General features: G+C 35.3%; 1 protein-coding gene across 1 annotated transcript in view; it reads left to right on the top strand.

Moving 5' to 3' along the window:
* Positions 1-13273, top strand: part of LOC132018618 (collagen alpha-1(XXI) chain) — a 145800-nt gene that overhangs the window by 81336 nt on the left and 51191 nt on the right. Inside the window, exons 4-9 of the mRNA XM_059401543.1 lie at positions 2396-2564; positions 2660-2876; positions 5235-5408; positions 6471-6548; positions 8233-8241; positions 8636-8719. Coding sequence (XP_059257526.1) covers positions 2396-2564; positions 2660-2876; positions 5235-5408; positions 6471-6548; positions 8233-8241; positions 8636-8719 — 731 coding nt within the window. The remainder of the gene's footprint in view (positions 1-2395; positions 2565-2659; positions 2877-5234; positions 5409-6470; positions 6549-8232; positions 8242-8635; positions 8720-13273) is intronic.

Genomic DNA, 13273 nt, shown 5'->3' on the forward strand with positions numbered 1-13273 from the left:
TTCAAGAAAACATAATTATTTAAATCCATACTTCTTAATTAGATGTACTAGGTAGTAAAGAAAACACGGCTATATTGCTCATTCTTGATTTCACAAGCTGTGCCACACTGTTTCCCCGTAAAATCTGGGGTATTACAAGACAGTGTAAAGGGCTTTGTTAGAGCAAAATGATGGACATAATACTTGCTTTATCCCCTGTGCTTCCATTCCACATTGGAGTTACAAAGCACTTTCACATCCATCATCACATTTGATCCTCAGACAAACCCTGTGAAGGAGATTATTATTTTCCCTTCACAGATGAGAGTCCAGAGGTTCAGGAGAGGTTAAGAGAGAGACTTAAGTCTAAACCTCCTGTTCTTAAGTCTGAGATCTTAATCCAACATTTATAATTTCTCATTTGTAAAGCAAATCAAAGGAGCAGTTCAAATCTGAATATTTTTATGATGTAATATTTTCCTTTCAGCTGAACTTTTGCAGTTTTAAATCAAAGGCATCTAACATGAGGCTTCATGTATTGGTCTGCATACTTCCCCCCTCCTCACCTGCCAAAAAAGAAACCCTGCTTCATGACAGGAAATATTTAGTTTTATTAATTGATTTATGATTTAAACTGTATAACATAGTGTTATTAGAAACTCTTACATTCTGCTTCTCGTGTTTTCATGTGGAGGGATTTCAGCTAGGCTAGCTCTTCTGATCTCTCTCCCACCCTTTTTTTAGCTCCTTACCACTGAATGAGAAAATCAGTTTTCAGATGAGTGAGTTTGATAAAAGTAGCTGGTCATGGTTGGCAAGGGTTTCTTCTCCTTGGCTCAGTGTGTCTGTGGAGCTAGGGTGTTCTGGTTTCCTCTGTAGACCAGGTGTGAGCTTAGGGGGCAAGCCCTGCTTCTAAGGTGTGAAAGGGGAATAAGTCAGCCCTGTGCTGTTGGGATGGTGTGAGGGGTTTCGTTATGGTGTGCATCTCACGAAACTCACTAGATCATGAGTCTAACCAACATCTGTTTGCCTCATTCCTATATCTCCTCCTCACTTGGTTCCAGACTTACCAGAGAAGGATGTAATTCATTGGGTTACTTCAAAACTTAAGATTTAAGACCTGCAGAGAAAAATGCCCCTCCTTTTCCAGGAATTTTTGTAATTTTATTTATATCAAACCTTTATTTTATTTTCAATATTCTGTAGTATGAGTTATGACTGTACATATTGGGTTAATAAAATCCATCTCATTACTTTTTATTGTATCATAAATATGATACTTTTCCGTCTTCTTAATGTTGTGTAAGAGAGTGATTATCTTAAAGAAGTTCAGTGGAGTTTGTTCTTGTTTTATTTTCTTAGCTGCTCTATAAAATATAAACAGTCATGCTCAAAGTATATATTACGAGGGTCTTGGAAGAATCTGAAAATATTGCAACATTTCTACAATATAACAGCTTTATAGCATTTCAGCCATATAAAATTTTCCACATAATTTCAGATACTAGTTTCCCATCAAATGAAAAGCATGCCATATTTTTTATAATTTATACAGATGACTGTATAATACAAATCTTAATGATTCTTTTTAAAAGACTTTTACTTATTTGAGAGAGAGGTAGCAAGAGAGAGAGAGAACACAGAGGTAGAGTGAGAGAGAGAAGCAGACTCCTCTCTGAGCAGAGAGCCTGATGTGGGTCTCGATCTCAGGACCCCGAGATTATGACCTGAGTTGAAGGCAAATACTTAACCATATGAGCCACCCAGGCATCTTTAATGATTCTTCTTAAGGAAATAGTCTTTATTTATAATATTATTAATCATAGATTAGATAATCAGCCTATTTCAAGAACTTTCATGAAAGAAAAGACCTACAGTTTTTTTCCAGAGCAATAGAACCAATGATATTTGAACTATAGAGTTATCAATTGCTGAACCTGGAAAGAATGTCAAGAATGACACTTTTATTTTTTTACTCCTCAAATGCTGGAAATGAAAGAAAGGAATTTTGGAGTTCACCTCCCAGATCCAAGAGATTTAAGAGTTATGAAAAGTCACGTGACTAGTTAATAGCAAATCCTGGATGAGAATCATCAATGCCATTCCAGTATGCTACCCCCCAGGTATTAGGTTGCCCTGCATTCAAAATAGTGATTTATAAATGTCAGCATAGTGTTCTTAAGACAATCTATTAACAAATGTTTCTCTCCTATTTCTGTTTTACTTTTTTCCCCTCTTAGGGGAAAAACGACATTTGAGACTCTTGCAGGTTTTCTCAGAAAATGCATTTACATGCATTTATGTATATTTGTGTGCATATATAGATTTTATAATTGTTTTCTCTAATATTTCTCATTTTCTTGTTGAAGTAATCCATGATTAATCAATGTTTACTCCTTTTGGTTTGGATTTATAGAATCTGTCTGTCCAACACGAATTCCAGTGGCAGCTCGCGATGAGAAAGGGTTTGATATTCTTTTAGGCTTGGGTGTAAAGAAAAAGGTTAAGAAAAGAATCCCACTTTCACCAACAAAAATAAAAGGATATGAAGTAACATCAAAAGTTGACTTATCAGAATTCACAAGGTATATGTTATGTGTTGATACCACCTTTTTGTTTTTGACGTGTTTATAGATGTATTGAGAATTTTTTAAGCTTATGTGTATTTTCCTTTTCCTAGCAATGTTTTCCCAGAAGGTCTTCCTCCATCATATGTATTTGTCTCCACTCAGAGATTTAAGGTCAAGAAAATGTGGGATCTATGGAGAATTTTAACCATTGATGGAAGGCCACAAATAGCAGTTACCTTAAATGGTGTGGATAAAACATTACTGTTTACAACAACCAGCATAATTAATGGCTCACAAGTGGTCACTTTTGCTGGCTCTCAAGTTAAGGTAAAGATGCCTAGGTATGATTATGATGGTATTCATGGGAGTCACCACCAGGTTTGTGTGTGTTGGAGAAAGAGAGTCGTAGTTTTAACATGGCGGAAAAGATTCTGATTTCCTAGTTTTAGTGTTGGTTTACTGAATAAAAGCAACAAATGAAGGAAAATTGTTTCTTAGATGGGATTACGGAGTGGAGGGAACTCACATTTTTTGAGTGCCTGCTCCTAGATGCCAGGAACATTTAATTGTATCACCCAATGCAGAAGCTATTGCTCTCACTATATAAAAAAAAAAAAAAAAAAAAAAAAAAAAATTCAAGTATATTAGGTTCCATATCAAATTAACACAGCTAATAAATGGTGACATCAGGAATTGAAGTTAAGTCTCATCTGTTTCAAAGTCATGTTGGTCCATCTCACACTGCCATGTCCAACAAGATACTGAGAAAAAGACATTTGTTAGAAACTTAAATACAGATAGATAATGGGTACAGAATTTATATTTATTAGGAGAAGGCTTTGTTTTCCCCAAAGGAACCTATATTTAATAAAATAGGTAAACTAAAAATAAAAGTGTATTTTCCAAGTCAAATGTGGTCAGAATACAGATGGAATGATAGACACAGTTATGTTTTGATTATTATTATAATTACAATCTAAGAGAATATTGTATTAATTTTAGGAAATGTATAAGGTTGTATATAAAATTATGCCATCTGTACAATTTCTTCGTTTGGTAAGCAGATTAAATTTCTTGAAATTTGGGCTGCCGTTTTTATTAAAGTCAATGTTCTGGGTTCTATAAGAAATCACAAATAAAGCATGTTTCACACTTTCAAGGAACTTATTTATAATGGAAGGTTAAAGCCCTCTGGTATCTAATGGAAGTACAAGGTATTAATGGAGTGTAGAGGAAAAAGTAGATTGTAACACAGAATGTGGGCAAGTCTTATTAATGAGATACTTTTTGGACTGGACCTTGAAGAACATACAGGATTTTGGTGAAGAAAGCTAAGGACATATGCGTCAGTGGTTCAGTGTTGAGTACTCATGTATAATAAAATGCAGGTTTTTTATTTTAAGAAGAGAAAGTGGTGTCCCCTGTGTTTGGAGTATAAGATACATGAAAGATTACATTAAGGTGTGAGTTCAATTTGTGGGGATCTGGAAACCACACAAAGGGTTTTGGGCTTCATCCAGTGGGTCACAGGATTTCATCAAAAGGTCTTGAGTCATAGGTGTGTCGTGGTCAAAGCAGCTCTGTCTTCTTTCAAAAACTTTTTTCTTCCATGTTCTGGAATTGGGTTAGGTCCTGGGAATCCAGAAATTAATAAGATATGGCATCTTTTCTGACAGAATTATAGTGAGAGAAATTAATTATAGTGGTGGTATGAAGGATGGCTTAGAAAGGGAAGAGTTAGAGATATGTTTGAAAATTATTCAGATAAAGCAAGTTGTGCATAAACATATAAACCATGGCAATGAAAGTGGAAATGGTGAAGTGAATTTGAGTCATATTTAAGAGACATATTTAGTAGAGCTTTGCATATGGTGATTATTGCAACTGAGGGAAGGGCAAGAAGTAAAGACACTTGTTGCAGTTTAGAAACTAAGGATTTCATTATCCAAGGGAAACTGAGAGGAAGAAAGTTTTGGGGATAGTTCAAATTCATTTTGCTATACTCTCCCTCAGGCTGATTGTGAAATATCCTGGTAAAACTATACTAGCCAATATTAGAATTACAGATCCCATATAATAGGAAAGAGGTCCAGGCTGTTGGAGATATGGGAGTTATTCCATAGCCTAATGACTGACCTGTAGGAATAGATAATCAAAGGGGAGACTGAGAAAGGTCAGTAACAGATCTCTGGGTTAATGAACTTATTAAAAGACAGATGAGGAAGAGAAGCCCTCAAAGAAATAGAGAATGAGCAATTGGAGAAGAAGAAATGAAGATCAAGATGGTTTGAGTTATGGAAGTTGAATGAGGATATTAAGGAAGATGAACTGGTAAAGATCTAAAGTTGCAATGAAGTAAATAGGATGAGGAATGGGAGAAGCCATTAGGATTCAGAGATTAGGAGTTTGTGGCCTTGAGGGAGTTGCTTCGGTAAATTGTTTGATACATCTACTTACTTGTAATGTGTAAGTAGATGAATTAATTGGTGGGTAAAATTTAGGGCTTCAGAAATTAATTGGTAGGTAGAATTTGAGACCCAACTTGGGTCAGGGTGAATTAGTATATAATGTATCAAATCTGTATGGTGTGGATTTATGGCTGGTGACAAAGGAACGGGAACAAAAAAAATATGAAAGATTGTTAGGAATTTTATTTATGAAATCTTTCATACTTTCTTCCTGTAGACATTATTTGATGAAGGCTGGCATCAAATTCGTCTCTTAGTAACAGAACAAGATGTAACTCTGTATATCGATGATCAACAAATTGAAACCAAGCCCTTACATCCAGTTTTAGGGATCTTCATCAGTGGGCAAACTCAAATTGGAAAGTATTCTGGGAAAGAAGAAACTGTTCAGGTAGATAAAAAATCATTTGCTTTTTGCATTGTATAAAGCAAGCTTTCGCAGTCCTTTGTGGCAGTATTTCTCACATTTAACTGTATTTAACTTAATTATTAGTTCCTTTAAGACACTTAAACCAAATGTGGTCAGTTTATTTGTGGAATTGTGTGTTTGAGTGTGTGGATGAAAATGCAAAATTAGGCTTAATAGATTTTATAAGAATTCTTAGAAAACTGTTCCCCTGGGTTCAGGGTAGAATTCTGCATTCTTATGAAACATTAATTTCATATTTCCCAGGAGAAGCATAGATTAAATTACAACTTGGAAAAGAGACTGTGTTAGAGCTGTGAGTTGGGAACTATAAAATTTCCCTGCAGCTGTGAGGTTACAATCAGATTAATGTGTTTCAAGACGCTTTCTTCTTAAACAAAACTGTTATTTTTTTGATTTTTTTAAAAAACTGGTGTATCTGTGTGGGTTGAGAAATGTGTATATTAAAGGATAGCCATGTCTTGGACAGTCCTTATTTGAAAAGTTATACTTTCCTGCTCTGTTTCTGTGAAGGGAAGACTTTCATATTCAAATTACACCATGCTCTCTTACATTCATGTTACCTGTCAGAGTATAGTAAATATTTTAACAACAGCAGGTGCTTGGACTACTCATCACACAATCTGCAATGCCAGCAACTAAATCTCTGAAACCATAGATGACTTCTTAAGGCCACTCTTTTGTAATCAGAAATGTAAAGATATAGGATAAACACAGAAGGCCTGAGAAAGCTTTGAAGTGTCCCAGGAAATGCTCTCTAGGCTAGCTCTTAGTATAGAGATACTAAAAAAGCTCCAGTGGGTTCCTAAAGCAAATTAGACATTGGTTTTTGGTGCTAGAGTTTTCCTTATGAATTATGTTTTATCACATTTTTAAACTGTATGATAGGTATTTAAATTCCGTATTGTTATTTTTTAGCTAAGTGCTATGATGTAAGCCTTCCGTGACCGCTCATGTAGTTGGGTCACTCTTATGAAGCAGTTAACTTGGGTCTCAATTTTAACATGTTGGGGTTTATGTTCCTAGTTTGATGTCCAGAAGTTGCGAATCTACTGTGACCCAGAACAAAACAACCGGGAGACAGCATGTGAGATTCCTGGATTTGTGAGTAGGGTGAATTCCCTTCAGTACTTTCAGAGCAGTAAATAAAAGATAATATGTGAGCCTTAATTTAATTACAGAGTTAATTTGTTTGTTGTCAGTGCAGTTAAAGTTACATTGATTAAAACATATTTTGAGGTTCATAATTGAAGTGAAATGATAATGTCTCACTGTGCAAGTGTAAATGGAAGAGCACAAGGAAATGTTTTTTTCACCCCTCGGAGTGTGATGTTTCTGGCACTCAAGTGAAACAGGGCTGGATCTGCTCTAGGAAAATCTAGGATTCTTTGAATATCCAGAGCATAAAATACATTTCTATACTTAATTAAATGTGTGGACAGAATATCCTACATAGCACAGTTCTGAAGAATAGGAAGTGATGAATTTTCCTGTTCACAGCACGTTTTCTCAAACCATAATGAATATACAGGTTTCTTTTTGTTGTTACCTAAGGAAGACTTTCTTGTATTTCGAGGATATAAGTAACTTTTCTTTATGTGGCTATTTTCATTACTGTGTTAGGAGGCAAAAATTATAAGCTAAAATGTTTATTTCTTGAGTCTGATGACATATGTGTGCTTGTGTGTTTGTGTGTGTGTAATCCTTTCTCCCTTGGGCAAAAAAATAAAAAGCCATATTTTTATAATGCAAATAAGAATGTTTTAAACTTTTTGCAGTGAGGATTCGCAGTAACATTTGAGCTCATGTCATAATTCTTTTATTTTGTAGAGTCATGCTACCATTATCTTTTTTTCCTAAAAAACTGGATAACCTACAAATCCTAAACCTTGAGGACGTAGAGTAGTGCATTTCAAGGCTCTCTAATAATATCAACCATGGAACCTTTTAGAAATGATTCATTCTTTGTTTTTTAGAGAGGTAATTGTACACTGTAACTTTTATATTAGATACTTATAACTTGAAATACAGACCTCTAGTCTCTCCTAAAAGTCTTAATACATGATTACATTCTGAGAGTCCATTCTGTATACTCTATTTGTTGATATTTCTGCATCGATGTTATGACCATTTCCCTCCCACATCATAAAAGTACAGGCATAGATGGTAGATTTTGAGTTCTCACATTCACTTTTCTGAGTTTTTATGTCTCCTTACTTACTCTCAGGTGTGACTTCATGTAGCTTACCTTTTGCATGTTTATTCCCATTTTCTCCTTTTTTGATCTAATTTGTTATTATCTGGAAAGATTATTAACCTTTTAAAAATTGTGTATTATTCAGTAAGAAGCATATTTTTTGGTGAGGAGGTCTCCTAAAATAAAATGCAGAAAATTTAATGCACGAGCTTTGTGACTTTCTTAGATGTGTTTTGACTTTTTCCTTTGGTTTTCAAATGACTTCCAGAAAGTTCAAGAGAACATATAAATCTCACCCTGAAGTATTTTTGCTCCTGTGTGGCCATGATACCAAGCAGCTTTGGCATTTCCATTTTCTTCTTCCACTCTTCATTGTTGTTCATGCTCTTACTTTATCCTACTGTAAATGTCATCATAACATATATTAATGTCATTTTCTTTAGGGGAGTTGCACGTACATGTTTTAGGTTTTGCTGGTTTTGATACTTCATGTATCTAGAACCTAGACAATGAAATAACTATAAATTAGGATGATAATTTAGAAATTTAAAAGTGTCCTTTAAAACACATTCATTGTTGTTTTTCTTTCAGAATGGTGAGGTAGGCCTGGAAGCTATTATTCTCCTTACGGTAATATTTGTATTGTGGGTTGTTTTGCTTCCTTCTATCAACTGTAAGTATATTAGATAAATAGAACTTATTTTTATGTATTTTGAGTGCATTTAGTTTTCATAGCTTTTTGTGATTCAGAATTTCTTAATGTAATATTGGAAATATTGGAAAGTATTTTTGCTCCTGTGTGGCCATGATACCAAGCAGCTTTGGCATTTCCATTTTCCATATTGGAAAATATTTCTTAAGTAATATTGGAAAGTAGACGTAAGATATCTTTCCAGCTTCACACATATGTACAGACACCTATACATACTAGCATAATACAGATATACATGTGTCTTTCCATGTTTGTTGCTGATTTCCATTTTTGTCTCTGTAGTGCCTCAATGGTCCCAGTGATGTAGGTTCAACTCCAGCTCCCTGTGTTTGTCCTCCGGGAAAACCAGGACTGCAAGGCCCCAAAGTGAGTAATACTGAACTTGATTTTTGTTAATACACACAAATTAGAGGTGAGCAAATGCACAGAATTCCTAGTCACCACTGACGCTGTTGTGAAATTTCTACCTAATGCTTTGGAACAGTTTAAAACCCAAGTTTTAGTGACTTTTTTTTAAGAGTGTATTCTAATCTATACTGCCTTCGAACCTAGAACTGATACCACCTAGCCACAGTACAGTGAGGCAGTATTAGTAGTTTATTTGCTGGTCTGTTTTTTTCCAAACACTGCTGCCAGATTCCCAGAATGGTATCTCCTTACAACCTCATAAAAAATGAAGAAATGGCACTTATTAAGTTATGTTTCTAAATCCTTATTTTCTCAAAATGATTTCCAGGTAGAAAAGAAGAGTAGAAGTGTTAAAGTTGATTTCAGTGTTATGTTTGATGTCTAATTCTAAAAACTGAGGCATATATATTAGTTAATTTTACTTAATCATGTAGTAATTGCTTTTGGGGTGTATGTTCTGTTAGTCATGTTCATATATGCACATGTTCTGCTTCCATCTGTTGATTTGTGTGTGAATAGAGTTTGTGTGTACGTGTATATAAACATTTACGTATTTATTTGTGTATACATCTTTATATGATTGAAGCCTTGATGTGCATACCATTTTATAACCAGCTACTTTTTATATAACTAAAAAGTCTGAATATGCTTCTGTGCTATTAAGTATGAATGACTATTTTTAAGTTAATACTTACTGTGGGATCACTTAGACTTAGCTTGATACCGAGATAGTAAGTGGTTTGTCTACTATATATAAATCTTGCTCATTTTTTTTTAGGATTTATTTAATTATTTATTTTAGAGAGCCTGCAAATGAGTGTGGGGGGAGGGGCAGAGAGGAAGTGAGAATCTTAAGCAGGCTCTGTGCCAAGTACTTAGCCCAACACGGGGCTTGATCTCACGACCCTGAGATCATGACCTGAGCCAGAATCAAGAGTTGTTCAGTTAACCAGCTGAGCCACTCAGGCACCACTAAATCTTATTCATTTGATATCATCTTAAAATATCACTTAAATAAAAATAATGCCTAACTTGGAATTGGATATGGCTGCTTAGCCAAAAAGAGTATTGATCATTTATTGCTTTAGGTGTCCACACATTTATTAATTTTTGTTGAATATGAATTGTAATGTTCATTTAGATGGAATTTCCTTAGTGTTTCAGTCACCATGACTGAAAATTTTAGCTTTTAAACTGCTCATCTAATTTGTTTCCTACCATCTTTTATGCATGTTTCTCCCATCCACTTTTTAAATTTAAATTCAATTAGCCAACATATAGTACACCATTAGTTTCTAATGTAACATTCAGTGACTCATCAGTTGCATGTAATACCCAGTGCTCATCCCATTTTTATTTGGTAGCTCATGGCCTACTTCAGGCCTCACATTAAAATCAAGAAAGAGGGGCGCCTGGGTGGCTCAGAGGGTTAAAAGCCTCTGCCTTCAGCTCAGGTCATGATCCCAGAGTCCTGGGATTGAGCCCCACATCAGGATCTCTGCTCAGTAGGGAGCCTGCCCCCCCCACCTCTGCCTCTCTGCCTACTTGTGGTCTCTCTGTCAAATAAATTATCTTCAAAAAAATCAAGAAAGAAATGCAATTTAAGAATAAAGTGTACATTCACTATTTCGTTCACAGTAAATCTGTTTGGCTTGGAATTTGGCTTTAGTATATTATAATCAATTTACTGTTACAAACTATTTTTAGATTGCATTTAGGAAAGTTAATCCAGGTGTACTTTGTTCTTTAGTTAAAGCAACTGCATGTTATTTAGGGTGCCTTGACATAAAGAAGAAATGCCTATAGGATACTCCTGGGAGAATATAACTTGTAAGACAACTTGGTGTGACCTACCAGCAGACTTCTTTTAAAGCATATATATTTATATACACACATAAACACACACACACACACACATATAGAGTTTATTCAACTTGGAATATTACACATAAAAGTGATTTAATCTGTAAGAGATACAATATGGAAATCAGATGTGTATAATGTTTGACCTCTCAAAACCTCCTGTGCTTTTCTGACTCCCAGGGAGGTTCAGGCCACCCTCAGGATCTCTAAAAGGGCTGTCTACTTTTGGGGAGGCATCAGATATCTCTGTTGTTTTCTGAATCTTTACTAGTGGTCCATTAGGTGTCTTGAAGTGACATCAATTCTTATTCGTGTATGTTCCTGCAGCAGATTTTTAGTACACCCTTTGTCTTATCTGGTCAAGCCTCTGATACCAAGTATTTCCAAGTTTCATGTGTTCCTCATTTTCATTTTCTTTTCTTAGTCATAATCTCATGCTATTGCCACCTACTTCTTTAAGTGAAATTGCAGTTTTCCACCAATCTTTTAAGTTGGCGTGCCTTCTTGATCTGCTTTCCATTTTCTTCAGAAAATCTGGCCAGAGGACAGGAACACACACACACTCTTCCATACTTTTAGGGCTCTTTCCCCTGGAGGTGGTTCCTTACATCAGGGACCTGTATGTGAAAAACAGAAACCCTAGCAACACTCTGAGTTGTATTTCCTTCAGAGAATTTCTGGTTTGGGGAATTAAGAGGGTTTTTAATTAGATTAACAGAACTGGAACTAAAATAGAGAAAGCCATTTTTTGTAGCTCCAACTGAGACTTATTGGCCATTTTTGTTAGATGTTCTCTGGAAGGTTTTGCAGATGTCCATCAAACCTGTGAAGAACAGATCTCATCTTCCTGTTAGCCAGAAATAGAGTTGTGGGAACTGAGAGTTGAGTTCTCAGACTGAAACAGTGGATAGGTGGGTCAGTGCTTATTCAAAGATAAACTCATCTGTTTAAAATTGTCTGAGTTTCCAAAAGACATGACAGCCCTATTGGAAAAACCAGGTCAAATTAACTATGGTATCTTAGACTCACCATGGCATTATAACTCTATAGTCACAGAAATATATTTATGTTACTGGAGTATGAGTTCCTTGAAGAATAGCTAATTCATTTTGTATTCTTAATGTCAAACATAGGGAGTGATCAAATTAATAAATCTGTTGGAATACTTTTTATATGCAAGCACTTCATAATGAAGGTTAATACAAATAAATTCTCCCTTGGAATTTTAGTGTCTAACACAGTGCTTAATGGTAATAGTTTTTATTTAATGAGTTAGGAAGTCATTGAAAAAATAAGATTCACCCCTCTTCCCAGTTAACCTATATGGGATGGCTTTGTTGTGATATGAAAGATCCAGGCAATCCCCAATTTACAATCCCCCTTTGCAAAAAACTTTTCCATATAAATGGCAACTTCTTCCCCCACTTCAGTCGTAGGAACATTTGTGAGGCCAAACTCCCCACTTTTGATCTAACCTTGATGTTAGGTCTTTTGTTTCAGAAGTGGAAAGAAGTCATTTTTTCTTTTTAGGAAGGAACAATTTCTTACTAATCCTTTTCTCTGAAATACCACCCTCTATGCCACTGTATTTCTGTTGATTTCCTTTGTTTCACCCTCCAGATACCACCATTAGAGATTCATTCAGGCTATCAAAGTATCCTCTGTTTAAAATACAAAAGCCTTCGGAAAATTTCAGGGGCCACTGGGCATTCACATTTTTATGTTAATTTTCCCAGACTAAGTGGATTCCTTCTAGCCTGAGAGTGTGGGTGTTTGAGTTTTGAGGGAGGGAAGAGGTTGGTTTAGGAAAAGAGGACAGGTTTTAGGTCAGATACTCCTGTGGAGTCTGGAGGGTTGCATGAAGCCACAAGGAGTTTTGAGAAGAGGGCTTGAACATACAGGATTTGGGCCTAGGCGAAGAGTTCCAAAGACATTTGTTTTAGATGAGCAACTGAAAATACTAGCTTGCTTTTGCAAGCACAACTATTTCTTACTTTGATTATTCATATTTATACGACTTGAGAGGCCATATTCAGAGATGTTTCAGCTTAGTCCATGACATTTCCACTCCTGTCAACAACTCAAAAATCCTGTGGCACAAGTTCAATTGAATATAAGTAAGTCTTGCTTTTCAGCTGAACACATACTTTTTAAAAATTCAAAATGTGCAAATGTTTCAACTAAATTAGAAGAAAGTGGATTGGGAATTTAGTCACAGTTGTATAATAATAGCTCCTATGTCTCATTTAATGTATTTGGAAATTGTTCCCTATGTTAAGTTTACTAGCAGTCCCCAGGTCTGGTTCTAATTAACATGTTAATTATGGGCAGGGATAGTAGTGTTTAGGAGCAGGGACTCTGGAGCTGAATTGGCTGAGTTCAAGTGTCATCTCCGCTAGGGCTGTGTGACCTTGAGCAAGTGACTTAACCTTTTGGCGCCTCAGTTTTCCTATATAAAAAATGAGAATAATAAAATTACTTGCTTCATGGGATTATTATGAGGATTAAGTAATTTAGTATATGTAAATCTCTTACATCCATGCTTAGCATATAATAAACAATCCAGGTAGAGCATCAACTTTTATTACAGTAATACAATTGAATTTTTATTCTGATTGGATTTCTCTCCAAAATTAGTGTCTGTCCTTA

Source organism: Mustela nigripes, chromosome 5 (assembly GCF_022355385.1).
Source record: "Mustela nigripes isolate SB6536 chromosome 5, MUSNIG.SB6536, whole genome shotgun sequence".
Taxonomy (NCBI): Eukaryota; Metazoa; Chordata; class Mammalia; order Carnivora; family Mustelidae; genus Mustela; species Mustela nigripes.